This window comes from Myotis myotis, unplaced genomic scaffold, assembly GCF_014108235.1.
Source record: "Myotis myotis isolate mMyoMyo1 unplaced genomic scaffold, mMyoMyo1.p scaffold_m19_p_6, whole genome shotgun sequence".
Classification (NCBI taxonomy): domain Eukaryota; kingdom Metazoa; phylum Chordata; class Mammalia; order Chiroptera; family Vespertilionidae; genus Myotis; species Myotis myotis.
In genome coordinates, this window is record NW_023416368.1 from 78,522,587 (window position 1) to 78,548,162 (window position 25,576).

General features: G+C 57.2%; 1 protein-coding gene across 12 annotated transcripts in view; it reads right to left on the reverse strand.

Moving 5' to 3' along the window:
• The window catches only part of TCF3 (transcription factor 3), a 35,077-nt gene extending 28,859 nt beyond the window's left edge, over window positions 1–6,218 (reverse strand). For 6 of the 12 annotated variants that reach the window (XM_036313110.1, XM_036313117.1, XM_036313114.1 and 3 more), the window contains exons 1-3: window positions 5,913–6,212; window positions 3,748–3,882; window positions 341–413 (exon numbers count right to left, since the gene is read on the reverse strand). In XM_036313110.1, coding sequence (XP_036169003.1) covers window positions 341–413; window positions 3,748–3,819 — 145 coding nt within the window. In that variant the 5' untranslated portion in view covers window positions 3,820–3,882; window positions 5,913–6,212. Of the gene's footprint in view, window positions 1–340; window positions 414–3,747; window positions 3,883–5,912 lie in introns of all 12 variants that reach the window. The other 6 variants (XM_036313108.1, XM_036313107.1, XM_036313109.1 and 3 more) reach the window with 5 other exon arrangements.
• Window positions 6,219–25,576: the final 19,358 nt, after the last annotated feature.

Here is a 25,576-nt window from a genome sequence, read left to right on the forward strand (position 1 = left end):
GAGGCTTCCCATCCCCAGTCCAGGGGCCTAGGTTCCAGGTGCTGGACAAAGGATGATATGCTGACCTCCAGGCTCCCTTCGCTTTACTCAACACAGGTTGTGAGGCCGTGACAGCAGCTTGTTCTCCAGCCCCGACTCCAGTTGCTGGACCTGAGTGCTACCCCCCACCGCCCCAACAGCTCCTCCTCTGGCACCCTGTCCACGAGGCTGCAGCCAGCCTCAGCCCCGCTCCACATTCCAGGTCCGGTGCTGTACCCTGTTCCTGCTCTGCTCCAGCCCATCCTCTACACAAGCTCATCTTTTTATGCAAACTCGCAGTCTCGAGGCAGCGGGATCCTACCTGAGCCTCCAAACTGGGTGCCAGCCAGGGAGGTGGGCCGGCCTTTCCCATTGGCCACTGGCAGCGGAAACATCTGTGGGGAGGCAAAGAGAGGTAAATGAGGTGGCGGGGGGTTAGGGGGCGCACATCCAGGGATGCAGCTCTACCTAGGGGTCCTATCTCATCAGAAGGCCCAGGCAGGGAAAGGCAGCCAGGCTCACTACACACTGCCTGAGCAGAGAAAGGCTCTCTTGGAGAAGTCCTTAACCAAGCCCCTCTGACAACACAGCCCATCACTGGCAACAACTGTCCAGTGGAAGTTAAAACCTGTTGTTTACACAAGCTTTATATTTTTCCAGGTTTGCATTTTTTTGGATGGACTAATTATTTAGGTACTTGATACAACTTATCTTTTGTTAGATGTGATACACAGTATTCTTTAAGTTTCAGCTTAAAAAAAGTGAAACCATTTACACCTAGTAGGTAGACCCTGCCTAGCCCCTCCAGTCCCACAGGTCACCATGTGCACATCCCTGACTTGAGTGGCAGTGATATAGGGAAGACAGTCAGGTCCCACTGCTGGGGCAGACAGCGTGACCTAGATGGAGTGTCTCCCACGTGCTGGGCTCTGTGCTCAGCAGCTGCCTGGGCAGCCCTCACCATACCCTGACTGCTGATGCCGGCCTGCCTGCCTTTCAGAAGAGGAAACTGAGGCTCACAGAGGTGGGAAGCTGAAGGGACCAGGAAGGGCTATACCTGCCATGGCTGAGTGATTCCCTAGGCACCATCCTCCATGCCCAACCCTGGGTGTTAAGTCCCTATAGATTAAACAACTTAGTAGTACTAATGGGAAAACCCAACATCAACAAACCTGTTCCACAAAAAACAACCAAAACAAATCTTTGCCATGTCCTATAGATCTGGGTTTTACAGATTTCGTTTGGGGCTCAAGTGATTAAAGTAGCTGGAATCGAGGCCAGTGGCCCGTTGGGGAGTGGCTGAAGGCTCCCCCAAACCTTTCTGGGCCAGCCAGAATATGAGGATGCATCTCACCTGAAGGTATGACTCTTATGTGGGTACCATGAGACTGGGGAGGGGCCCAGGGAGTGTGGTCCTGTCTCCCATGCCCCATTCTAGAGGAGGAGAAACTAAGCCCACAGGCTCAACTGACCCTGGCAGGGGCTAAGAGCATAGGCTCATGGGGTCTGCACCCCGCTTGGGAAATGTGTTTGTGTGGCTGTGCTTCCTCAGCTGGGCCAGCCTCTCCAGGGCCCTATTCTCCAAGATGGACCCTCTCCCACTGGTGAAACTGAGGCCCACATTGGGGGAAGGGCTGGCCTAAGCCAGGACAAGAACCAACAGGGCCCGATGCCTGGAGATCAGCAGCCAGCCCCTGGGGCTTGTCTTTGTTTTGTCCCCTAGAGTATCAGGGGCTGACGTGGCACTTGCCACAGGGGGCAATGGGCTGTGTCCTTTGGGCGCTGTGGGCCTTGTCATCAGCCCAGATAGGCCCATACCCCTGAACCTTGGTATTCTCTTCTGTGAAATGGACTTGGGGCTTTGACCACATGGGATGTTGTGAAACCCCAAAGCACATGGGTGTCTTGGGCACTTGGGGGCCTCAGTACACATGCCAAGCTCAGAGGGGAACCCAGTCAGGTCCAGGGCAAGGGCTGCCAGACCCCCTGGTCTCCCCAGCCCCTCATCAGGCAGAAGGACCATCTCTAGCCCACTCAGGGATCATCACCTCAACACCTTCCTCTTCTAACTCAGAAAACTCAGGAACAATTTAAATTGGGTTTCCTTTGTTCCTTTGTATTTAATTTTGACTGTTGCCTTTTCTACTTTTGAGAAACTAACCCCCCAAAAAAGAGCTGCTTCCCTTTAAGTTTCTTTGTTTCAGTCTAAAAACAAAGTGGTTCAAAGAAACAAATTAACTCAGTTTCTGTGGGGCAGGTGAGAGGGGGCGCTATGGAGGAACAGAAGGGACCTGAGCTAAAATAGGTGGCGGCCTCTGTGCCCACTGGCCAGGCCACTCTCTTATAACGGGGGACAGTGAAAAGCCAAGCTCTGAGTTCCTCTGAGAGGACACCAGGCACCTCACCCTCTCAGCCTGTTTCTTCATCTGTGAAACGAGTTGCTGCTTTTCATCTGGGGAAGGGGAAACATTCAGACCCTTTAGACAGAAGAGGGAGGCTGACAAGTGGTTCAGGGTTCTCAGACAGAGGAGGCGAAGGGGTCAACTCTAAACCTGTGCTCCCCCATCCCCAAGCGGGTCTGTTCTGGCCCAGTAGTCTGTGACTTGTCAGTTTAACAAAAAAAAAAGTGAGCTGTACCCGTGGTTACTCAGCCAGGGAGGCAAAAATAAAACGGCTTAAAAATATGAGCCTGGCCCTTCCTGAGCCGAGGCCCCCTGTCTCAAGGGCTGTTTTTCTGCAGGATGGCTGATATTTCAGTTTGGGGACTTGTTTTTGACAGACCTCAGTGGCCTGAGCCTCATACTAGTGGTGGGTTAAATTCAGATCGAAAGTGTCCTCCCCCAACCTATTTCAAACCAAAAATGGTGCTTGGGTGGGGGGAGGGGGGAGACTTAGGGAGCTGTCCATGCTGGGTTCCTGGGTTCGTGTGGATCACCCGAACACCCGCCACAGGCGGCCCACTGCACAGATGAGCAAGCCAAGGACCCTGGTCCAAGGTACACTCCAGCTCCCAGCACCCAAGGGAGCTCTGCTCTGGTTTCTGGTCTCACTGGGCTTGTCTGAGCTGTGTGACCTATGGAAGCCAGTACCCTCTCTGAACCTCCATCTACATGGCAGGGAAATGGGCAGTTCAGGGTGGATCAAACCGCCCAAAGTATAAGGATTCTCACCTTTCCCCATGGGGCCTGCGGCTCCCCAACAGTAACAATGGCAGTAACAGTAGTGGTGACTGAGCGCTGCCCACAAATTCCCACACTGTTCATGAGGTCTCCTCCTGTCACCTGACTGCTAAAACCATGGACACTGCCCCCCCCCCCCCCCCCCCCCGCCGCCTTTTAAAAAAATCCATAACGTAGCAAATAACCCTGATCACACCCATTTTACAGATCAGGGCTGAGCCTCCCCTTGGAGACAATGGAGGCTCTGGGCAGTCCCTCCCACTCTCTGGGCCTCAGTTTCCCCACCTGTAGCATGGACCCACTCTATGCCCCAACAAACGCCTGGGTGACAGGTGCCTTTGGAAGCTGACAAGGGCCCCAATTATGTACACCGCAATGGGGTGTTGGCCTGCCCCCAGAGGGACACCCTAACTCCCCCAGCTCTACCCAGGGGCTTCTCCACCCAAACAAGGGTGAGGTCTGGCTGTTGGGGCTGTTTCAGTTGGTGCTTCTTTCCCAGGAATCCTGCGGGTGCACAGGGTGTATGAGAGATGGGCGGGGCCTGGCTTACCATGCTGAAGTCCAGGAGGTCACTGAGCTCTTTGTCGGTGCCCACCGGTGGCATCCTCTGCGGCTGGTTCATTCTCCAGCTGCAATGGTGGGCTCAGGGGCCAAGGTGGGTACCTCAGTCCTAGAGATGGCCCTGCTGGGTAGCCCGTGGTGGTGGTGAAAGCAGGGAGGGGCAGGGACAGACACATAAGGAGAAACGGACAGGAGGAAAAAAACTTTGAGACTGTGGCCTAGGTAGACAGATGGGGAATAGGGGAGCTGTTTTAAAAGCCCCTTAAGCCCCTGAGGGTCTGGGTCCTCCTAGACTGAGTCCCTTCCTGACGCTGGGGGGTGGCACAGGGCAGCCAGAATTCCAGCCCCTGGAGAGACCCCTGCCCAGAGCCCTCTGAGTTTGAACAATGAGGGAGAGGGGGAGTAAGCAAATGTAGATTTCCTAATTCCCTCTGCGACCACCAGGGACTCAAGCCGCAAATTTTAAACTGGCAGCAGAGCGGGAGTAGTCCCTTCTCCACTTACTGGGCCCCTCTCCCGCCACATCTCCCATTCCAACCACCCCCAAGTTCACCCTGGCCCCGCCTCTGGGAAGGGGGAGGGGCGACTCAGACCCCGCCCCGAGGAAATTTGCTGACCCCCTCCCAAGCAGCTGTCACAGCACGTTGAAGCCTCGGTCACCCCCAAATTCAAAGAAAAAGAAATCCTCAAGGCGAGGCCCTTTGCCCTCTTCATGACTGAATGGGGGTGGGGGTGGGGGAGCAGAACGGGGACCTATCCTCAAAGCTCCCCTCCACCTCTTCCCCCCACAAAAAACAACCCTAGCTTGTAACAACCCTGATGTATCCGGGAATTATTTTTAAGCAACTTTGAAAACATCTCCTGCCTCCCGCCCCTGGGGAAAGCGGGTTCCTAGACCAGGATCTTCCGCATGGTCCCAGGGGTTCCATTCTAGAACCGGGGGTGGGAGGGTCCACCTGCCAGAGCCCATCCCCCCTCCACCCCACTCCACCCCACGAGAAGGGCGCGCAGCAGGTCTCCGTTGTCCCGTAGACGGACAAGACACCCCTCTGGCTTCCTCCCCGGGTCCCCAGATGTGGGCGGGGGTGGCCGCGGAGACACCGCGGAAGCTGCGGGAAGAGGGGGTTCTGAGCCCGAGGGAGACCCAACTTCAGGGGCGGAGAACTCCCCGCTTTGTTTGTCAACTAGAGACGAGGTGTGAAACGGCTGCCCCCGGGCACCCCCTCCCCCGCTAACTTTTTTCTTTTGGGGGAGGCCATGTGAAACTGACTTTTTGAGTACGAAACCGCAATTTTTTTGTAGGATGGGTGAAACTGATTTTAAAGCAGACTGGGGGGTGGGGGGAGGGCCGAAACGGGCTTTTCTAGGGAGCTAAGACTTTGGGGCGTCACAAGGACTTTTGGGGACTCGGAAAGTATCTGGAACCACTTGGAGAGAAGGGGATCGGAACGTCTTCCTTTGAGGGGGAGGCCCGGGAAACCAGCGGCCCACCCCCCCACAGCCGGTGCCGGCGGCGCGGCCCAGGAGCCCTTTGAAGCTGGGGCGCCACCGCCCCTCGGCTCGCAACACCGAGCCGCCGCCGCCGCCTCTCCCCGCAGTAACGCGGAGCAGATGTTCCCTCCGCACCCCCCCTCGGCCCCCAGCCCTCAACCTGAGCCTCCGTTCGCGCGGCCGCACCTTCCCCGCGCAGACAAAAGGACTCTCCCTCCCTCCCGCCGCTCCCTCTAAACTTCAGCGCCCCGGCTTGCCCCTCCCAAGGGAGGGGGCGCCCCCAAGCCCTCGTGTCGCGGCCGGGGCCCTCGCCGCGAAGTTGGGCGGCCTCTCGGGCGCCCCCCGCGCCCCCTCCCTCGGGTCTGCAAAGTTTCGCGAAGTGGCCGGCCCGGCCGAGGACGGGGTGCGCGCGGGCCTCGCGTGCGCCGGACCCTCCACGTCGTCCGCCCCAACCTCCCGGCGCGCAAAGTTAGAGAACAATGACTCCGGGCCGCCGCCCAGCAGCCGGCCCACAGGGGCCGGGCGGGGAGGGGGGGGGCGCACCCCAGAGCGTCCCTCCCGCCCCAACTTCCCGGCTCCCGTGTCGTGGGGAGGCCCGAAACAACTTTGCACAAAGATGCGGGGCTTCCGACGCCGCGCGGCCCCGGGTCCCGGTGCGGTTACCTGCTCAGCGCGGACCGGCCCGCAGCTCACGGGAAGCGGCGCACGTACGGCCCCCCCGCCCCGACAAAGGGGTGCCCGCCGACCCCGAGGGTCGCGCGTTGGCGGCGCGTGGCCTGGGACCCTCCCCGCGTGCCCGTGTGCGGTCGGGGCACTGGAGGAGGAGGCGTACGGAGAGTACGCGGTGCCGGTTGCCGCGTCCGGTCGGCTCTGTCCGGCCCGCTACGTCCGCGGGCGCCACCGCTGCCTCATCTTCCTGCGGCGGGAGACATGTTCCGTCCCCCGCCCGCGCGCTGGCCACGCCCACTCCAGGGCCCGCCTACGGTCCGCCCCGTCCGGGGACGCCGTGAATCCCTCCGCCACCACCGTCCGAGTGGGCCCCCTCCCCCGGTTCTACGTCCCTTGCGCTCGCAGGAGGCGGCTGCAGCGTCGCGAAGCCCGGAGTCTGGGAGTGGGGGCTCCCCTGGGGTCCGTCGGCAAACGGTGTGGGGAGCGGACAGGGACTATCTTCTAGCGCGGAGGCGCACGTGGGTTGGAGTGCATAGCATCCATGACGCCAGCGGGAAAGGACCGTGAGATGGAAAAATAAGACAGAGCGGTAATGGCCAATCGGAGGGCGCAAAAGCCTGATTGGCGGTGCCACCGGCCATTCGTGAAGAGGCCACGCCCTCTCTCTGCGGACAGCGAAGAAAGAGGCGGGACTCTCCAAGAGAGAGGCCACGAGAAACGGCGGGGGTGGGCTTTGCAGTTTCATTCTCAGGTTTGCGTGGGCGCCCGCGCGGCCTCTCGGGCGTCGTCGAGTCTGCGTTCCTAGGGCTAGCCCAGGTGCTGGGTGTTGCGAGCGGGCGAACGAATCAGACCCATTTCACGGGCTGGGAAACTAAGGCCAGCTCTGTTTCAGGGTCAGAGAGCCCCACGTGGGACTTGCGCTGTGCCTCTGACTCGCTGGGTCTCAGTTTCCCCATCTATAATAGGGAATTTGGACCTGAGTTTGAACAGGACTAAGGCCAGACCAAGCCTTCTGATTCTCAGTGATCTGCCTCTTTGTACGTCCAGAGTTCCCCCCACAGCCAGGGGCTCCTCAGCTTTTGAAGACCACAGACCCTATAGGAGTAATAATTATTATAAATTAACTAACACACTCTTTCATGGCTCCCTGTGCCTCCAGAGAAATAGTTACACTGCTTCCAGGCCTGGGAAGAGGCTACCATCGCCCTGGCCCCTGGACACAGGGCTGCCTCACTGTTCGGGAACCTGCCAGGCTCATTCCCACCTCTGGGCTTTTGTCCTTGTAAACCCCTGGCTGCAATGCTCTTCCACCTCCACCTGAAGCCCCTGAATCAACCTTAGTTCAGGAAGTCCAGGGAGCTGGGCTGAAAGGAGGGAAGAAAAGGGGTAGTAAGGGGGTGAAGACCCAGGGAGAGGCAGGGGCTCCTAATAAGGTCACAAGCCACTCCTAATACACCTGAAGTAGGCTGACTCTCACCCTGACACTGTCTTCCTTCTGGCCCAGAGAGTCCCCCACATGCCCCAGGCCTGGGAAGGGGAGTATTGGGGTCTGGGTTTGAATCCCTCATCCTTCCCACCTCACTGTGACCTTGGGCAAATTCTTGCCACACCCTGGGTCTCAGTTTCTCCATCAGGAGAATAGAAGGGTGCAGTGATGGGTACCGGGTACGCCACCACAGCTCCTGCCTGCATCCCTAGGCCTCTTCACACTAATGGACCTGGGACTCGTAAGTGAAGGCCCCATAACCCCCAGCCCTTTCTGGTGGCCCAACCCTGACCCCACAGGTCTGTGGCCTGTTCTGCTTCCCCAGCCTGGGAGTGGTTTCTGGAGGACCAAGCTGGGGCTGAGGGTAGGCCAGACTCCGAAGGCTATGATTTTAAACTAGAGAGTCTTGCCAGTGTTCCTGGGGTGGCCCTAGACATACCCCCAGAAGCGGGTGATGGTCCATTCATGGACCATGCAATTACTGAGCACCGATTATGTGCCAGGTTTAGTGTTTAACATTAGGGCCCAGTGATACCTTTGATCTGTCCAGTCCCTGTCCTCCAAGGCAAGCTGGGCCATCAGAGCCCCCCCTTTAGTTCCAAATATAGCACTTTCCATCTATACATTTGACTCTCAGGTCCTCATACATACCTGGGTGATTAAACCCATTGTCCAGATGAGGAAACTGAGGCTCAGAGAGCTCCTCCCTGGGGGCCAGGCCAGTCTACCCTAGGGCTCACACCTGCCAAGAGGCCTTCCTGGCACCCACAAGCCACCATTGTCCTCCCTGGGGAGGCCTGGTGTGGGGCTGAGTCACTGGGTGGAGCAGCCTGTGGGGGCCCCCAATAGGCTGCTACCTCTGCCCAGCCTCAAGCCTCGGGTGCACTCTACAGGGTCCTGGCACAGGGACAGGCAGCCAACGGCTGGTGCCAGGGGTCCTCTAGGGAGGCCCACAGCCCACCCCCATCCACCTGACTTTGGCCTTTGTTATCTGGATGCCTTGGGCTGGAGCCAGAGAGCTGCCTCCCCCACCTGCTGCCTCCTTCCACCCCAGCTACACCTACTGTGCTTGCCCCAGTAGGGGACCCGGTGGTGAGAGAGGTCACCCCATTTCTGGTGGAAAACTAATGCCATGCCCTGGCCGGTGGACCAGTGGTTAGAGCACAGACCCGCGTTACCGAAGGGTCTCAGGTTAAATTCCCAGTCAAGGGCATGTACCTTGGTTGCGGTTTGATCCTGGGCCCTGGTCAGGGCTCGTGCTAGAAACAACCATTTGATGTGTCTCTCACTTCTATGTTTTTTTCTCTCTCTCCCCCTCCTTTCTTCCACACTCTCTAAAAAATCAATGGAAAAAAGTATATTATGGATTAGGGGGGGGAAAATTAATGCTAAGGACAGATTCCCACGAGTGTGTGTGGGGATGTCAGGGGATGTGGCACAGTGGTAGAACCTGCTAGAAGACAGTCCCGGTATGGATTTGGGCCACGATTGTTCACGGGGAGAATGTAATTGGACTTGGGACTTCAGGGCCACCCTCCTGACATCTGTTTTCATTTGTCTCTAAAGTGGGTACCTTCTCCTGGAGTGTGAATAGACACCCTCACTCTCCCACCCTACCCAGCTCCTCTCTGCATTTCAGATGTGGCAGGAGGGAGAAGCACTTATCACTCAAGCTAGACCCCTCACACCCACCTCACTTCCTCATCCCAGCTTGTGCTGACAAGTCCATGTTCACCATGATCCCCCCACCCAGGCCTGGATCAGGGCTCATTCATTCATTCATTCATTCATTTATTCATTCTCCCTGGGAGTTCCTTCTGGGCCTGCTGGTTGGGCCTGGGGTTGGGGGGTCACCCTGGAGATGGCATGGGCGGCTTATTAACCTCTCCAGATGAGGGAGGGGATGCTGGCTGTAGTGGGTGTTCAGTGGATGGTGAAGCAGCAGTTCCACCAGCTGCTCCCCAGGCCTGACTTCACTGGCACGCCCAGGTGTGAATATAAGGAAGGGAGGGGGACCCAACAATGCGTTGGCCCCTGCCCCTCACCTTGGACTTGTACTGGGGAGCCCGTGGCCCATGAGAGCTGGGCAGGGGGCTCTGAGGGTGACCAGAGCCACAGCCTCATGCCTCTCATTGCCGGGTGTCATAAAGATCCAGAAGATTCTCTGAATGTCTTCTACAGGACCCTGACTCTCTGGGATGGATCCCCTGACCCAGAGACACTGGGAGTGACCAGAAGGAGGATGGACAAAGAGAGAGGAGCACTCTAGGCGGGGGAGAACAGGGGCAAAGGTAGGGAGGTGGGACTGCACAGGGTGTATTTAAGGGAGCGATGAGGCGGGAGCCCCCAGAATGGAGGCAAAGGAGCCAAGGTGAAAGGGCAAGGCCTCGGATACCACAGGGAGGGGTCAGATCTTCATGGTGAGGACTTTAGGGAGCCATGGGGGAGATTTGAGCCTGAAAGGGACCTGATCCCAGTGGCTGTGTGGGGAGGAGGTGGGATGGTCATTGGGGGAGAGAAGGGCTGGCCCTGGTCAAGATGAATCAGGTAAATTTGGGATAGATTTGAGGGGGAACTGAAGGGTCACCCTTGGGGTGGGGAGGAGGAGACAGCCACCAATCAGTGTGGAGTGTGGGGCTGGGACCTGCATGAATTAATAGTGATGCCCTTCCCCTAGCAAGGACGTCTTGGGGCCAGTGATAGTTAATGAAAAGGGGAGGTCAGGAGGGGTGTGTGGCAGAGGGTGGTGAGTGAGTGAATGAATGGGTAGATGAATGAATGAATGAACAAACAGTGATCTGAACTAAACCCCAAACCCAGACAGAGCCTGACCATGGCACTGCTTCTTTCCCCTGGACACCCTCACCTACCCTGTGAACATCCATCCTCAGGGCTCGAGCCACCAGCTGAGGGCAGACCCTCCCCGCTCCTGGTCTGGTGTCCCAGGTGGCCATAGCTCCTGAGTCAGGGGCCCCAGGGCCTGTCCCACTGCATTCCGGGGCAGCCTGTGAAAACATGGGGTGCTTCCCCACCTTCCCCATGGGCACTGTCTGGCCCAGTTCCCTGAGGTGGTAGGGGGGTGGTGGGAGGGGTAGGCTGCAGGGAGCCAGGCTGGATTCCTGCCGCCCACGCACCCACCCACAGAGTAGCCTCGCTGACCTCTGCTCATGGTGAAATGGAGGACACTCCTGTCCCCCCTTCTCCTGAGATTTCTCCAGATTCCCTGACCTTCTCAAAAGAGGAAGCAGGAATCACCTACTGTTCAGATAGGGAAACTGAGGCGTAGGCCTTCCACCTGGGGCTGGCCAGGCTTCCACACTGGATTCACCTGGTCTCCAAGCTCCTCACCAGCTCCCTGGTGCCTTCCAGAAATGGGGGAAGGGCATTCCGGACTGCCAGCACCTGCGAGGCTAAGGAGTGTGGGTGGGTCTTACTCAAGGGCCCTGGGAAAAAGCCAGGAGGGTGACGTGGTCTCACTGGGGGTATGGGAACTGAGCCTGAAATGCTGAGGTGTCCCTGGGCTGGTGAGGGTGATCGGAAAGAGGGCACAGCTGGGTACAGGCGGGGAGGTGGCATGGCAAGCCATCCCCTCCGCATGCTGAGGGCCATGGAAAGCCTGCGGCAGTTAATGGTACTGACCCAAGTTCCGGCCGCCCTGTCTGGACCCCAACCCTACCCTGGCCTCCTTTCTTGCTCCAGTTCAGCCCACCTCCCTCCTCAAAGCCTCAACAGCCCTCCAGATTCTCCTCTTTACCGTCCTTCAAACACCCGTGAGTTTCCAGGCCTTTGTCCTGGCTGTGCCCTCCTCCCAGGCCACCCTTCCTCTTGTACCTGACTATCTCCTCCTCATATTTTGGCGCTTAGATTGGGTGCTGCCTTCTCCAGGAAGCCTTCTGGTTTTTATGGAAAGGTTTGGGGCCGGAGAGGTGGGTGTCCAGGGAGGAAATGGAGTATGAGTCCTGCTCCCAGCCTCTGGCCCAGCTCACCAACAGATCTATGTTTAAATCCTGGCTCTACCTTGTCTCGGCTGTATGACTCTAAGCAGGGGCTGCTCCTCTTGGGCCTCCGTTTCCCCTTGTGCAAATCAGGGGGCTGGGCCCAAGAGAGGCCATATTGTGCTTTATCTTGGTGTATCATCTCATTGAATCTCCCCCTGGCCCTGTGAGGTGGTAACCGTTCGTCTTGTAGATGGGAAACGGACACACAAAGGAATGCAGCCACTTAAAGTCACACAACTGTGAGTCTAGGCAGGGTTCTGTGCCCAGGACCACCGAGGGCATGGAGCCTGGGTGGGTGTTTAGGCTGTTTTACACTTGATCTTAGCCAAAAGGCCGAGAAGCGATAGGCCATTTTTACAGAAGGAACAGGTCAGTGGGGTCACCTACGTGGTGGCTTTATGCCTGGCCCTGTGATGCAATTTTTATGCCCAGTATCTCCTGTGATCTTCCTGCCAGCCTGGTGAGTCGGGGGCTGTGGTTGGCCCCAAATCACACGGGGGGAAACTGAGGCCTAAAGAAGTTGAACCAACTCCATGAGCTCCGTCCTGGCTGGGGCTTGACATGGCCCGGCTGTGTGTTTGCAGAGAAAACAAATAAGTTGCACAAATAGGTCATCCAGAAGCCCAAGAAAGGAGGCAGATCTATTTGGGTCCCCAGGCGTCTGGGTGCAGGCCTGGCCCCTCCTTCTTGTTGTGTGGGTGGCAGTTTTCAAATGGCCGGTGGAGAGTGTACATGAGGCAGGGTCAGAGGGCAGGAGGTGCCTGGACTCAACTGAGCTCCCTATACTCCTAGTATTGGAGGGGAATACGCAAAGACTGGCCTTGTCCCCCTTCCCCTTCGGCCCCCTGCCTTCTCAGGGGTGAAAAAGACACAAAGCCCTGAGCTATAAAAGGGGGGAAATCTTCAAATTTGATGACATAAAAACAAAACCCTGCTGAATTGTAATAGACCCACAGATGAGGTTAGATGAGGTGTGACAGGTGGGAAGAAAATATTTGCAACATCATAATAGAAGAAAGATCTGTATCCTTCCTACAAATCAATAAAAACACTAAACAAACAAACATACGAAAACACAACCAAACAAAAAACTGGGCAAAGAAATGAACAATTAGTTCATACAACAAGAAATACCAATGGCCAATGGAGAGACAGAGAAAACAAAGCAGAAAGTCACTCATGACGAAATAAATGCAGATGCAGAAACAAGAAGCCACCTTTTGTCCTTATAGTTGGTAAAACAGTACAAGATTGGTGGCTTCCTGCGATGGTGAAGGTAGATGCGGGGACCATTGTGGGGTGCTCATTGGGATTAAGAAACCCTACATCCCTTTGAATTCCCCTCCCAATTCCAGTGCTAACACTCACAAATCTAATAAAAGTGGTAGCACCAGCAGGAATGTTCATTAGAATGTGGTTTATGGCAGCAAATATTCGGAAAAAACCCCCGATGCCCAGCAAAGGGGATGTATAAGACATGGCTGAGGGCAGAGCACTGTCTCCCTCCCAGCAGAGGGGTGTGCACACGTGCTCTGAGCAAGGAAGATGTCTGAGGCAGACGCTACAGATACAACACAAGTTTGCGACCACGGCACCATTTGGGGGTGGCGTTTTTGTTTTTTTTTTGTAAAGGAAGAAAGCATGTATTAAAAACGTGCAGGAGGAAATGCCCAAGGTTTCAGTGGTTGCTCTGGTTGGGGGGGACTTTCAGTTCTTACTTTATATTTATATTTAAGAGGTGGGATTAACGGAGGGTGGGCTGTATTTTCTCTGTGTGTGGGGAGTTGTTGTTTTTTAATTAAAAGAAAGTTTAGTTTTTCAACTCCATGTGAAGCTGTGTAACCCTGCAGAGATACAGAATGGGGGGTTGGGTTTCCACAGGGAGGGCCCCCCAACCACTTCAGTGACAATGCTCACTGGGTATTCCCTGGAAGGGACAGGCTTCTAGCTGCCCTGGGGTCTTCTAGGGGAAACCGCTGGGGGGTGCCTGAGAAGCACCCCCCACCCCCCAGGGCGATCCTGGGAATGAGCAGGGTACAAGGAGCACTGCAAAGAGAGCCCAGCATGATTAACCCCTACGCAGGGCTGGAGTTCTCATAAATTGAAGGCGATTAGTGACAACACCCATGAGGGTCAAGGCTGGGTCTCCTGGTGCTGCGAGAACAAGGAGGGGGCTCCTTCCTGGAGGGCAGGGACAGCCCCAAGCACTGCCTGGGAGGAACTGGGTTATAGATCCCCCTCTCTGAAGGTTGCTGCTCTCAGTTTCCCCATTTATCTTTTTTTAAAAAATATATTTTATTGATTTTTTTACAGAGAGGAAGAGAGAAGGAGAGGGATAGAGAGTTAGAAACATCGATGAGAGAAAAACATTGATTCAGCTGCTTCCTGCCCAATCCCTACTGGGGATGTGCCCGCAACCAAGGTACATGCCCTTGACCAGAATCGAACCTGGGACCCTTCAGTCCGCAGGCTGACGCTCTATCCACTGAGCCAAACCGGTCAGGGCTATCTTTTTTTTTTTTAATTGATTTCAGAGAGGGAGAGGGAGAGAGAGATAGAAACGTCCATGATGAGAGGGAATCATGGATCAGCTGCCTCCTGCACGCCCCACACTGGGGATCGAGCCCACAACCTGGGCATGTGCCCTGACCAGGACTCAAACCGTGACCTCCTGGTTCCTAGGTCCACGCTCAACCACTGAGCCACACTGACCGAGCTCCCCATTTATCTTGAGGGCCTGCCTCCAATCCTTGTGAGTCCCTCAGCTCTGGTTTCCTGGGCCTGGCCTCCCCATCACCACACTGTCTGGTGGGGGAGGGAGGAACCTGGCTCCCTCTCTGCTTCTCTGTCTCCTTCTACCCCAAGCCAGCCCCAGGGCAGAGCACAGTGGAATGCTGGATCCCAGACCAGCTCTAACCTCTCTGTGCCTTGCTTATAGGGTTGCAGAGCGGGCACAAAGAAGAACAAGAACATTCACCCCCCAGTTTCTAATTCCTTCCCCACCTGTGGCTTGGTTATGTCTGCAACACAGGGGTCTAGCAGGGCCCCAGAACTGGGCAGACACCCCCAGCCGGGGATGGGGTCTGGGCAGGACCAGAGGAAAAGGAAGAAACTGGGGCGAGAAGGAAACTGGGGGCCATAAAGCACATACCCTGTGCTCTCAGGCCTGGCCTTCCTTCAGCCACACTGGCTGCTCCTCGCTGCTCCTTGGACTTGATTTCTCATCCTGACCTCAGGACCTTTGCACGGCTGGGCCCTCTCCCAAGAACACCCTCTCTCCTCACTCTCCAGCCTATCAGGCCTCACTGTTACCTTTCCCCCTTGTACCTATCAATATCCCAAACCATCTGATTGGCTTGTTCAGTGCCTGCCCCCAAACCTCCAGTTTCACAAGGACAGCCCCTGGGCCTACCCAGGTCACCCCTGCATCCCCAGCACCCCACCCAGGCCTGGCACATGGTGGGCCCCAATGGATAGAGAGGATGAATTGAAGGATGGTTTCATGGCACAGGTGAGGCTCAGAGGCCTGTCCTACAGCTAGTGGTGCCTAGAAGCCCCTGCTTAGGGTCATTTTCTCCAGCCCAGGGACTATGGGGTCCCAGGGCAGCTGGAAGGGCCACCAAACAAGCCTGTGTGTGTGGCAGCAGCAGCTGGGGCTCCTCTGGGGCCCCAGCCCCCACCAGGAGTGCAGGAGGGAGGGCAGAGGGGGGAGGAAGGGAGGCAGCAGCTGGCAGCTGGCCCGGGGCCAACTCTGAGCCTCTGCTGGGAGGGGTTGTTGAAGGGCTGTGTCTCTGTATCTCTTTCTGTCTCTCTCTCTGTCTCTCTGCCTTTTTCTGTTTTTCTCTGTCTGTCTCTCTGTCTTTGTCTGTCTCTCTGTTTCTCTGTCTCTCTGTCTCTCTCTCTGTCTCTCTCCCTTTATTGTCTTTCTGTCTGCCTTTGTCTCTCTCTATCATAGTCTATGTCTCTGTCTGTCTCTCTTCCTCTGTCTCTCTCTGTAGAGTGCTTGTGGGAACCCTCTCTGGGCCCACAAGTGCTGGGCACAGGCACCTGGTGGGACCACAGGCTGGTGATATGTGCTCTGGGTGGGGGAGCAAGGGAGGCATATAAGGGGAAACAATCCTGACGGCGCCGCTGTAGGCATCTGAAGCTGGTGCGGGGTCAGAGCTGGGTGGCTTGGGGGTCCCTGGGGGGGATTATGAAGGCCAGAAGTGATCCTGGTTGGAACACTGACAGTGAAAAGGCCCTGAGGCCCAGGGGCCACCCTCAGCCAAGTTCCAGTCCCTAACCCCAGGTCACCTGGCAAGCTGGCCTGGCAGAACCTGCCCACTGTTCCCCCTTTCAGGTCCCAAGGTCAGGCCCTGGGGAAGGAGGGTGAGAGGGGTTTGCAAGCATCAAGTAGGGCACTGGGTGGGTACCCCCCCCCCAGGACCCTCAGCCCCCAGATCTATAGCCCCCTTTCCCTCTCTAGCACATCAATGTGCCAAACCTCACTGACAATAGAATCCATCACTGCAGAAATATCCTCTGGGGGCTGTGGCTTAATCACCCCCTGATTTGCATTTCTGCATATTAATGATGGCAGAGTTGCTAATTTTGCTGCATTATCTTAAAGGCACAGAAACTCTGCTCAGCCGGAGTGGCTGAGTGTTTGATCATCAACCTAAGAACTAGGAGGTCATGGTTCCATTCCCAGTCAGGGCACATGCCTGGGTGCCGGCTCAGTCCTTGGTGGGGGGCGTGCAGGAGGCAGCCGATAGATGACTCTCTCTCATCATTGATGTTTCTATCTCTCTCTTTTTCTTCCTTCCTCTCTGAAAACAAACAAAAGGCACAGAAACTCTGGAACTACCCTGGGGGTGAGGATGAGGCCTTCCTCACCCTGCCTGTGGGTACAAGATCCTTGCCCTTTAGTGTTACCCCTGTCCCTTGGATCACAGGGACCCCACTCAACCCCCCTCCCCAGGCATCAATCTTGGCATCAACCAGGGGGACCAGGATTCCGGAATTTCTACAGGTGGCTCCATTCTAAGCATCCCATATTGGGAAAGTTGAGAATTTAGGATCAAAATCTATCTTCAAACCTTTGGATTCTGTCATTGAACCTGAATGATGCTGTCAACCCAACCCCCTGAGTTCAGACCAGAACCGGGGGCCCCTTCACAGCCCCAGCTGTGGTCTCTCTCCAAACCTCAGACCAGAACCGAGGGCCCCTTCACAGCCCCAGCTGTGGTCTCTCTCCAAACCTCCTGCCTCCACATTTGTCCGCTGGCTGGCTCAGCCTCAGGATGCCCTTCAGCTTCCACCTGTTCAGAGGGCCTACCTTTAGGTCTGCGCACATGCTGTTCCCCTGCCTGTGTGAAGGTCTTTTCCCTACAAGGTCACCTCTTCCCAGAGGCCTTCCTGCCACCTTGGACCATGCACGTCCCCATTGCAAGCTGGGAAACAGGCCGAGCGCAGCGAGGTGGGGTGCTCCATGTTTAGCGGAGGCATGCACCTGGGCACCTGCTGTCCCCTGGTGGCGCCCTGAGGAGAGGCCGCGGGTCTTCCTCGGAACCCCCGACCCATGGAGCCCAGCCCGCGCTCCGGGACCCCGAGGAAGCCCCCAGGTGGGGGGAATACCAAGTCAGAGAGATTTCCCCAGACCAGGGCACATGGGCTCCAACGGGCGCGACAGAGGGGCTGAATGGTGAGGAAGGAAATGGGGGCCCTACTCGGCTGCCCGTTCTAATTCCTGGGAACCCTCCTGCCTGACTTTTCACCCTCATGTAACCATTTGACTCCCACATCGATTCCCGGCCTGACCTGGTTGGAGAAGGGACCGCCCCAACCAGGACCCTCCATTGCGCTCTCAGGGATGAACATGCAGTGGGGCCCACGCCGCGGACACTGCCCATTAGAGGGCGCTCAGCGCCCAGAAATGCGGGGACGCCCGCTGAGCCCGGCGCACGTGCCGGCCAGTGCTGCACTTGGGCTCCTGAGAATGCGTGCGTCTGGCTCAGACATGTGCGTGGCGGCGCACCTGACTGAAGGACAAGCCCAACACTTTCCGTGAAAATGGGGATCCAGGCCCAGCTCCAACAACACAGCCACAGCCAGCCAGCCTCAAACAGAGGTTCCAGCATTACAGATCATTAGCAAAGCAGGGACCCTCCCTGTAATCCCCCCCACCCCCCCACCCCCCCCACCCCCCAACTCCCAGGGCTGGATGCGGAGCTGCCTCCCTCCTTCTTACTGGTCCCTCTCTACTCACAAACTCCTATTCATCCTGCAGGACCCTGCGCCATTGGTCCTTCTAGGACACCTTTCCTAGTCTCTTGGGCATGAATAGATGCAGCACCACCATAGACAGCAGGCAGGTGCCAGCTCCCCTGGCTCCCAGCTCTGCCGGGTGACCTCAGGTGGTCCAGGCCAAGTCTGCAGACAAGAGCCTGTCATCAGTGGTTCCTCAAAGGCAGACTCCAGCCGAAACCGGTTTGGCTCAGTGGATAGAGCATCGGCCTGCGGACTGAAAGGTCCCAGGTTCGATTCCGGTCAAGGGCATGTACCTGGGTTGCGGGCACATTCCCAGTAGATGTGCAGGAGGCAGCTGATCGATGTTTCTCTCTCATCGATGTTTCTAACTCTCTATCTCTCTCCCTTCCTCTCTGTAAAAAATCAATAAAAATATATTTAAAAAAAAAAAAAAAGGCAGACTCCAGAGATGGGTGAATGCTGGTTCCCGGGCCCCGCCCATGGCTGTTATTATAGCTGACAAGCTCCTGGGGAGGCTCTGATGTGAAGACTGTGGCCCTTTGCTGTAGCTCCTTTCTGCTGTTTCTCTGTCCTTCCCTCTGTCCATCTCCCTTCCCTCTCTGCTCTCCCTTTATCCCTCTCTCCCCTCCCTCTCTGTCTTCCCTCTTCAGTCCCCCTGTCACCCCTGGCCCTGGCCACTTCCTCCGCCCAGCCCTCATGGGCCATCTCCTTGGCAACGGTGGCCACAGGGTCAGCCACTCCATCAATCTTTTCTCACCCCTGCAGCCCAGACTCTGGTCCCCGAAGGTGACAAGGAAGTGGGGTCAGGCCTGGGTGTTCGATGTGGGTCCCTCAGCCAGAGCAAAGGTGGTGAGACTCAGAGAGGGTGAGTGGGTCCCTGGGGGTAGTGTCAGCAGGGTCAGAGGTCAAGTGAGCCCTGGACGCACAGGGATGGTAAGCACTTCTTGGGCCTCAGTTTCTCCCAGAGCACGTCCAGACTCCAAATCCAATCCAGGCCCGTTTTTGGAGCGCTCACTATGTGTGAGGCACAGTTCCTCAGCCCGCCAGGAGGAAGGCTAGGTCCTGTCACAGTTTACAGCCCATGACAAGGCCACCCAGCCAGGCACTGGTCAGGGTAGGCACTAGAAACCAGGGCGGCGTCCACAGCACAACAGACACCGCAGTCACACTCTAACTCCCGAGCTGGCTGCTGCCACTGCCTCTGGAAGAGCCCACCATCCGAACCTGAGCATCTCACCCTTCCAGGCCCCAGGGAAGCAGTCAGTGGCCTTCAGGGTTTTCCTTTATAGGACGGGGCCGGGGAAGGTTCCCAAACACCCAGGAGACACAGGCTTTCTCCCTTGTTGGCTCAGAAGGCAGCATGGAAGGGTGGGGCCACAGGGGGCCTACCTGCAGGTCGATGAGCGAGGTCCGGCACAGACATTGATCACTAAGCATGTTTGTATGGATCCTGGGCCTGGGCCCCCGGGGAGTGGAGGCAGAGGGACCTTGGGGCAGGGGTGCTGAGTGGGCATGATAGTGGGGGGGGGGGTGGTTTGAGGGAGAGCAGAATGCACAGGATAAACCCTTTCTGAGTCTCCGTCTCCCCATCCAGGCAATGGGAGCAGATGGAGATGTGGGCCTCCTGGGGACCCTTTTAAGGGGGAGGCAGCTCAGAGAGGCCAGGCGGCTGGTTCAGAACCACACAGCCTGGGGGTGGGGGCTACCATGGGCTGTGCTGATGCAGGGAGCCTGTCTTCCCACAGCATTGAGCTGGGGTCCAGGCCTGGCGATGGGGCTCCCTCTCCCTGCTGGCCAGGGCTGGGCTGCTGGCCCTTTAAGAGCCTCGTTTTGGCGCCGCCTGGGGGTTATTGATCGCAGTCTTGGAAACACGATTAGATTACCCCGGCTGGGTAGGGCCGCCAGGCAGGGGCGGTGGGAGAAGCACAAGGCTTCTTGTAAACGGCTCCCTAGGGCACAGGGCCGAGGGAGGGGATGGGGCAGGGGGTGGCCTCTTGTTTGGGGGCTCCCTGAGTGCCCCTGTTCTGGTGCTCCCGGGACGAGGAGGGTGCCTCGTTGGGGCCCCCATTCTGTGGGTTTAGAGACGGAGGCTCCGAGAGGGGTGCCATAGCCAGGAAGACCCATTTATCCAGCTGCGTTTGTGGAGTGCCTCGTGTGGCAGGCGTATGTGGGGTGTATGCGGGGGCACATTAATCCAATAGTCACTATTATTATTGTTATTATTTAAATTTTTTTATATTCTTACTGATTTCAGAGAGGAAGAGAGAGATAGAAACATCGATAATGAGAGAGAATCATTGATCGGCTGCCCCCTGCACACCCCACACAGGGGATGGAGCCCACAACCCGGGCATGTGTCCTTGACCGGAATCAAACCCGGGACCTTTCAATCTGCAGGCCAACGCTCTATCCACTGAGCCAAATCAGCTAGGGCTGTTGTTATTATAAATAATAATTGTGGCTCATGATTGGCCCTGTTGTCCTTTAGGGGTCTGTTTCTGGTCACTGCAACACGTGGGGTGGGGGAGTCTGTGATCCCATTATACAGGTGGGGGAACTGAGGCCCTGAGCTCCCACAGCCAGAGGGCTGAGCCAGAACACTCTGCCCTAAACCCCTTCCTGAGCCTGGACCCCTTCCTGGCCACCCTGCTCCCCCCTGGGTCTCAGGAGGTGGGCAGGAAGGCAAAGCTGGCCTGTCTCTCCCGCGTCTCCATCTCAGACAGTTCAGTCCCGCCTGGTGTGTGTGCTCAGCCTCATCCCAGACTCCCTGCCTGCCTCCAACATCCCTACCCTCCCAGGAGCCTGCGGGCCTGGTTTAAAATGGCTCCTTCCTCATCCCTCCCTTACTCTGAAGCCTGTGGCTCGCAGTGAACTCCAGAAAAAGACCTGAGCCCCCATATGGCTCATGAAGCCGCCACCCACCCTCCCCAAGAAGCCTGACCAGCTTCAGACCTCCCCCTCCCCCCACCTCCTGATTCCTGCCTCGGGGCCTTTGTAGCTTCTGCTCCCTCTGTCAGAAATGCCTTTTCCCCTCTGGACCCAGGAGTTCCTGCTCATCCCTTAGCCTGCAGCTGAGAAACCAGCGGAGGGAACTTGTGGGGAGAACCTGGGTGAAACCTGGGGGAGAACTTAGGAGACAACCTAGCGGGGATGCCTGGGGAACCTGGAGAGGACCTGGGGGAATTGGTGGAAAAACAAGGGGGGGCCCTGACCGGTTTGGCTCAGTGGATAGAGCGTCAGCCTGCGGGTTGAAGGGTCCCAGGTTCGATTCTGGTCAAGGGCATGTGCCTTGGTTGCGGGCACATCCCCAGTGGGGGGGCGTGCAGGAGGCAGCTAATCGATGTTTCTTTCTCATCGATGTTTCTAACTCTCTATCCCTCTCCCTTCCTCTCTGTAAAAAATCAATAAAATATATTAAAAAAACAAAAAAACTAGGGGGGAACCTGGGGAGGACTTGTGGGGCGGGGGGGCAGGAGGAAGGGGCTGGTTTTGGAGGGCCCAGCTCTTTCACCCATCCTACCCCCTTCTGTACCGCAAAGGCCTCTGGGAGGTACTTGGCCTTGGGGGGCGGGGCTGAAGGCAGATTTAGCCTCCAGCGTGGGCTGAGGAGGTGGTGAGCTGGTTCGGGTGGCCACCCACACTCACCCCAGGTATGCCCTCAGAGGCCCCTATTCCAAATGCTCCCACAGCTAGCGTTTGTCAATTGACTAAGCAATAGTACTTAGCAATAATGGTGGTGGCAGTAAATTAAACTGTAACCACTCAGACTGGACTTCTACTCTTGATAACCTTCCCAGTCCATTGTTGCCACAAATCTTTATTGTTCAATCATCCCCAACATTTATAGAGTGCTAACTGTATATCCCAGGTACCCCTTCATCCCAGCAGCCCTATGAGGCGGGAAACATCACTGGCCTGGTCTGCAAAGGGGGGACACCGAGGTTCAGGGAGGATGGGGGACGTGTTCAGAGTCCAGAAGATGAGATTCTAAACCCAGATTCGTCTGTGTCTGACCCTGGGTTTGCCTTTGAGGAAAGGGCCTTGAGCATGTATTTCTGAGGCCCTGAATGTAAGAAAACGGATGCACAGAGCCAAAGAGGGGCCTGGGGGTCTCCCTGAGCTTCCAGGAGGAGGTTCCAGGCAAAAACTGGAGATTAACCAGGTTTGGGCCACAGCCACATAGTATGACCTTGTCTGCTTCACCAGAGCCCACCCATGGTGAAGGGGCCTGCCCATGGTTGGGGGGCAGAGGGGGCGGAGGGGGGGAGGAAGGGAGGGTTAGGGGGAAATCTCAGTAGAGGGAGGTCTAGGGAGGGAGCATGTCCCTGATCTCCCACAGAGATCCTAGACCAGCCAGACAGAAGGACCCGTCATAGCAGGAGCTTAATAGAGGCAGAGTGCGGGCTCAACAATGACAAGGGGAGGGACTGCTTGGGAGCTGGCCCAATGGTAGGGGCCAAGCCCAGAGCTCCTGGGCCTTGGGCAGGGTCAGAGGCAGGCTGGGTAGGAGGGCCCCCCCCCCATGTCTTGTCAGGGCCTTCCCTGCACGTCCCCAGAGGGCCCCACCTGCCTGCCCCTCTCAAACCTCTCCTCTCACTCCCTGTCCCTCTGTCTCTCTCTGCCCGCTCTGAATATCTTTATCGATCTTTGTCTCTCTCTCCATTTCTGTCTCTCTCTCTCCATCCCTATATCTCTGTTTTTCTCCATCTCTGTCTCCCCCTCCCCCCTCCTCTGTCTCTCCCTGTGTCACATCTCTCCCTACTTCTCAGCTCCGCTCGAACCCTCCCCACTCCCTCTCAGCAGCCATTAGCTGTGGTGTCTCCAGGTGTCCCTGCTGGACAGCTGTGAAGAGCCTCCTGGCAGGGGGTGTGGGGGGCTCACCACCACCTCCCTTAACGCAGACGCTGGTCACGCTCAGGGCCACAAAGACGAGAAGCTCCATGGACACCCCTGCCCCTCCCAGAGCAGGGTCTGCAGCCGCCAAGTTGTGTGCGCTCGGCTGGGCCCCTGCCCTCTCTGGACAATGTCACCGCACTGTAAACAGTCAGGCTGGGGTAGGGGCAGGGGGCCCCCAAAGGGCTGAGTCATTGGGCACCTGAGAGGGGATATGCAGGGCCCTATCCCTCCCTCTGGCCCAGCCCTGACTTGCATGCAGGATGCGTGAGTCATGGTGGGTGGACACCAGGGTGGGGGAAAGGAAGAGCCTAAATGAACCAGCTGCTCATCTCTTAGGTCTCACCTGCCTTCTGCCAAATCCCCAGTTGGGGCTTGAGCCCTCAGGGGTCTCCCCTCACGTCCTAGGGAAGTTGAGACACAGGGTAGGGGTGTCAGAGGAGGGCAAAAGCTTCAAGGCCTGGGTGTCCCCCTTGCTGCTCCCAGGGGTGGTGGAGACTCCTCAGGTCAGGGGCTTGGGCCGGGCCCATCCCCACCTGGTCGTTCCTTCCAAGTCCTCCCCAGGTTTCCTCCTCAGGTCCCTCCTCGTCCCCCTCCCCCACATAGTTCCTCTCCTCTCCAAGCTCCCCAGGCATCCCCCCTAGGTTCTCCCCAGGTTTCACCCAGATTCTCCCTACAAGTCCCCTCCGCTGGTTTCTCAGCTGCAGGCTGAGAGGTGAGCAGGAACACCTGGGCCCAGAGGGGAAAAGGCATTTCTGGCAGAGGGAGCAGAACCTGCAAAGGCCCTGAGGCAGGAATCAGGATGTGGGGGGAGGGGGAGGTCTGAAGCTGGCCAGGCTTCATGGGGGCGGGGTGGGTGGGTTCATGATCCATGTGAGGACTCAGGTCTTTTTCTGGGGTTCACCAGGAGCCACAGGAGGCCTTAGCAGCGGTTCTCAACCTTCCTGACGCCGCAGCCCTTTAATACAGTTCCTCATGTTGTGGTGACCCCCAGTTTCATTGTTACAAATTGAACATAATTACAGCATAGTGATGAATCACAAAAACAATATGTAATTATCTATGTGTTTTCCGATGGTCTTAGGCGACCCCTGTGAAAGGGTCGTTCGACCCCCAAAGGGGTGCGACCCACAGGTTGAGAACCGCTGCTTTAGAGTCAGGAAAGGATGAGGAAGGAGCCATTTTAACCTGGCCCTCAGGTTCCTGGGAGGGTAGGTATTTGTGGGGGAGGTAGGGGGGGAGTGTCCAGGCAGGGAGGTGAGGAATCTGGGATGAGGCTGAGCCGAGAGCACACACACACACACACACACACACACCAGGCAGGACTGAACTAGGTCTGAGATGGAGACACGGGAGAGACAAGCCAGCTTTGCCTTCCTGCCCACCTCCTGAGACCCAGGGGGGAGCTGGGTGGCCAGGAAGGGGTCCAGGCTCAGGAAGGGGTTTGGGGCAGCAGCCGTGGCCCCGCTGGCCCCTCTGCAGCAGTAATTAAGGGCTGTGGCGTCCCCGCGGCGTGATGTATGTGCGCCTTAACTAATCATTTATTAGGGCACTGATGGTTCGTCAATATTAATTCATTTATTTAAACAACTCGGCTCCGTAATGAAGATGTTGCCTGAGAGGGGAGGCCGGCAGGTGGCGGGGCCGGGAATCAGGGAGGGGGCTCAGACCAGGGCCTGGGGGTCTGCAGGGTTTGGGTTCAATGTCCCCACAGGTTAGGGTTAAGCCAACACCTTGCTGGGCCAATGGGGAGATGGAGGCCAGAGCAGGAGGTGACCTGCCTGGAGGCCTCATACCAATCAAGGAGGATGGGGCGAACGCAGACTGACCACTCCGGACACTCCCCCACTGCTCACAGGGCCCCTTCCTGCTGCCCTGCTCCTGGACACCAAACACCAGCCAGGGCTCCTGCTGACATGCTCCAAGGCTGGCTTTCTCCTTCCAGTGCTGCGCCCTCGACTGGTGCATCTCTCAGGGAGACGTTTAAGAACAAAAATCAGATCACAGTCTTCCTCTGCTCAAGAGCCATTCACGGCTCACAGTGCCCTGCAGAAAACATCCAAATCCATCTGTTTCCACCGACCTCCCTGAACCTCCCCAGTCCAAGGTAAGGGGACTGGAGAACACTACTTCCTTCCCTGGGTAGGGAAAGGGACCCTGCCTGTCCCAGAGAGTGGGTGGCACTGAGCAATCGCCCCCCTCCCCGCCCCCAGTAGACACTTTGCGGCCTGGGTATCAGCCCATTGGCACCTCATTTCAGCACAGCTTCAGCTGCCCATTTTGGGGAGCTCAGGTTCTCCCTCCAAGTCTCTGCTCCTGGAGGCCCCCTCCCCCAAGGTGAAGGGCCAATGCCCCTCCATGACCTGATGGACAAATGCCTGTCCTTTACCTGTGGCAGGCACCACTCTGGAACGAGTCCCTTGGAATCCCTGGGAATCCTGGCAGAGGGACCAGCACATGCAAAGGCTCAGAGGTGTGGAAGGGCGACCTGAGAAGTTCCATCTAACTGTGGACAGAGGCTCAGGGCCTGTTCAGGTCTCTGCACTCCTGTGGGAGAGCACTGGGGAGCCATAGAGTGTCTCAAGCAAGGGAGGGACGTGCCTGATTTGCCCTCCAGACTTACAACTCCACCCGGGTTAGAAGAGCTGCACGGGGCATGTGTGACATGGCAAGCACTGACCGAGCACCGACTGCGTCCCAGCCTTTGTTCTCTCTCTCAGAGGTGACAGGTAGCTGTGTTTCCACTTGCCTCACGTCTGCACACAGGAGGGTGGCCTCCCCGGCCAGCCTCGGCTCCTCCTGGGCCTTTCTGCACAGCTGGAAGCTGTGGAAGCTCACAGGAGCTGGACTTGGTGGTCAGGTGGTGCGTGGCTGGCCTGACCCGACACGGGCTGGCCCACAGGGGAAGCAGCCACACGCCTGGGTTCTCCCCGCCACCCGTGGAACCTTCCAGCCACTCTGACAGTGTGGGAGGCAGACGGCCAGGGCATTAAAGTTAACTTCCCCTTAAACAGACTTAATTAGTGTTC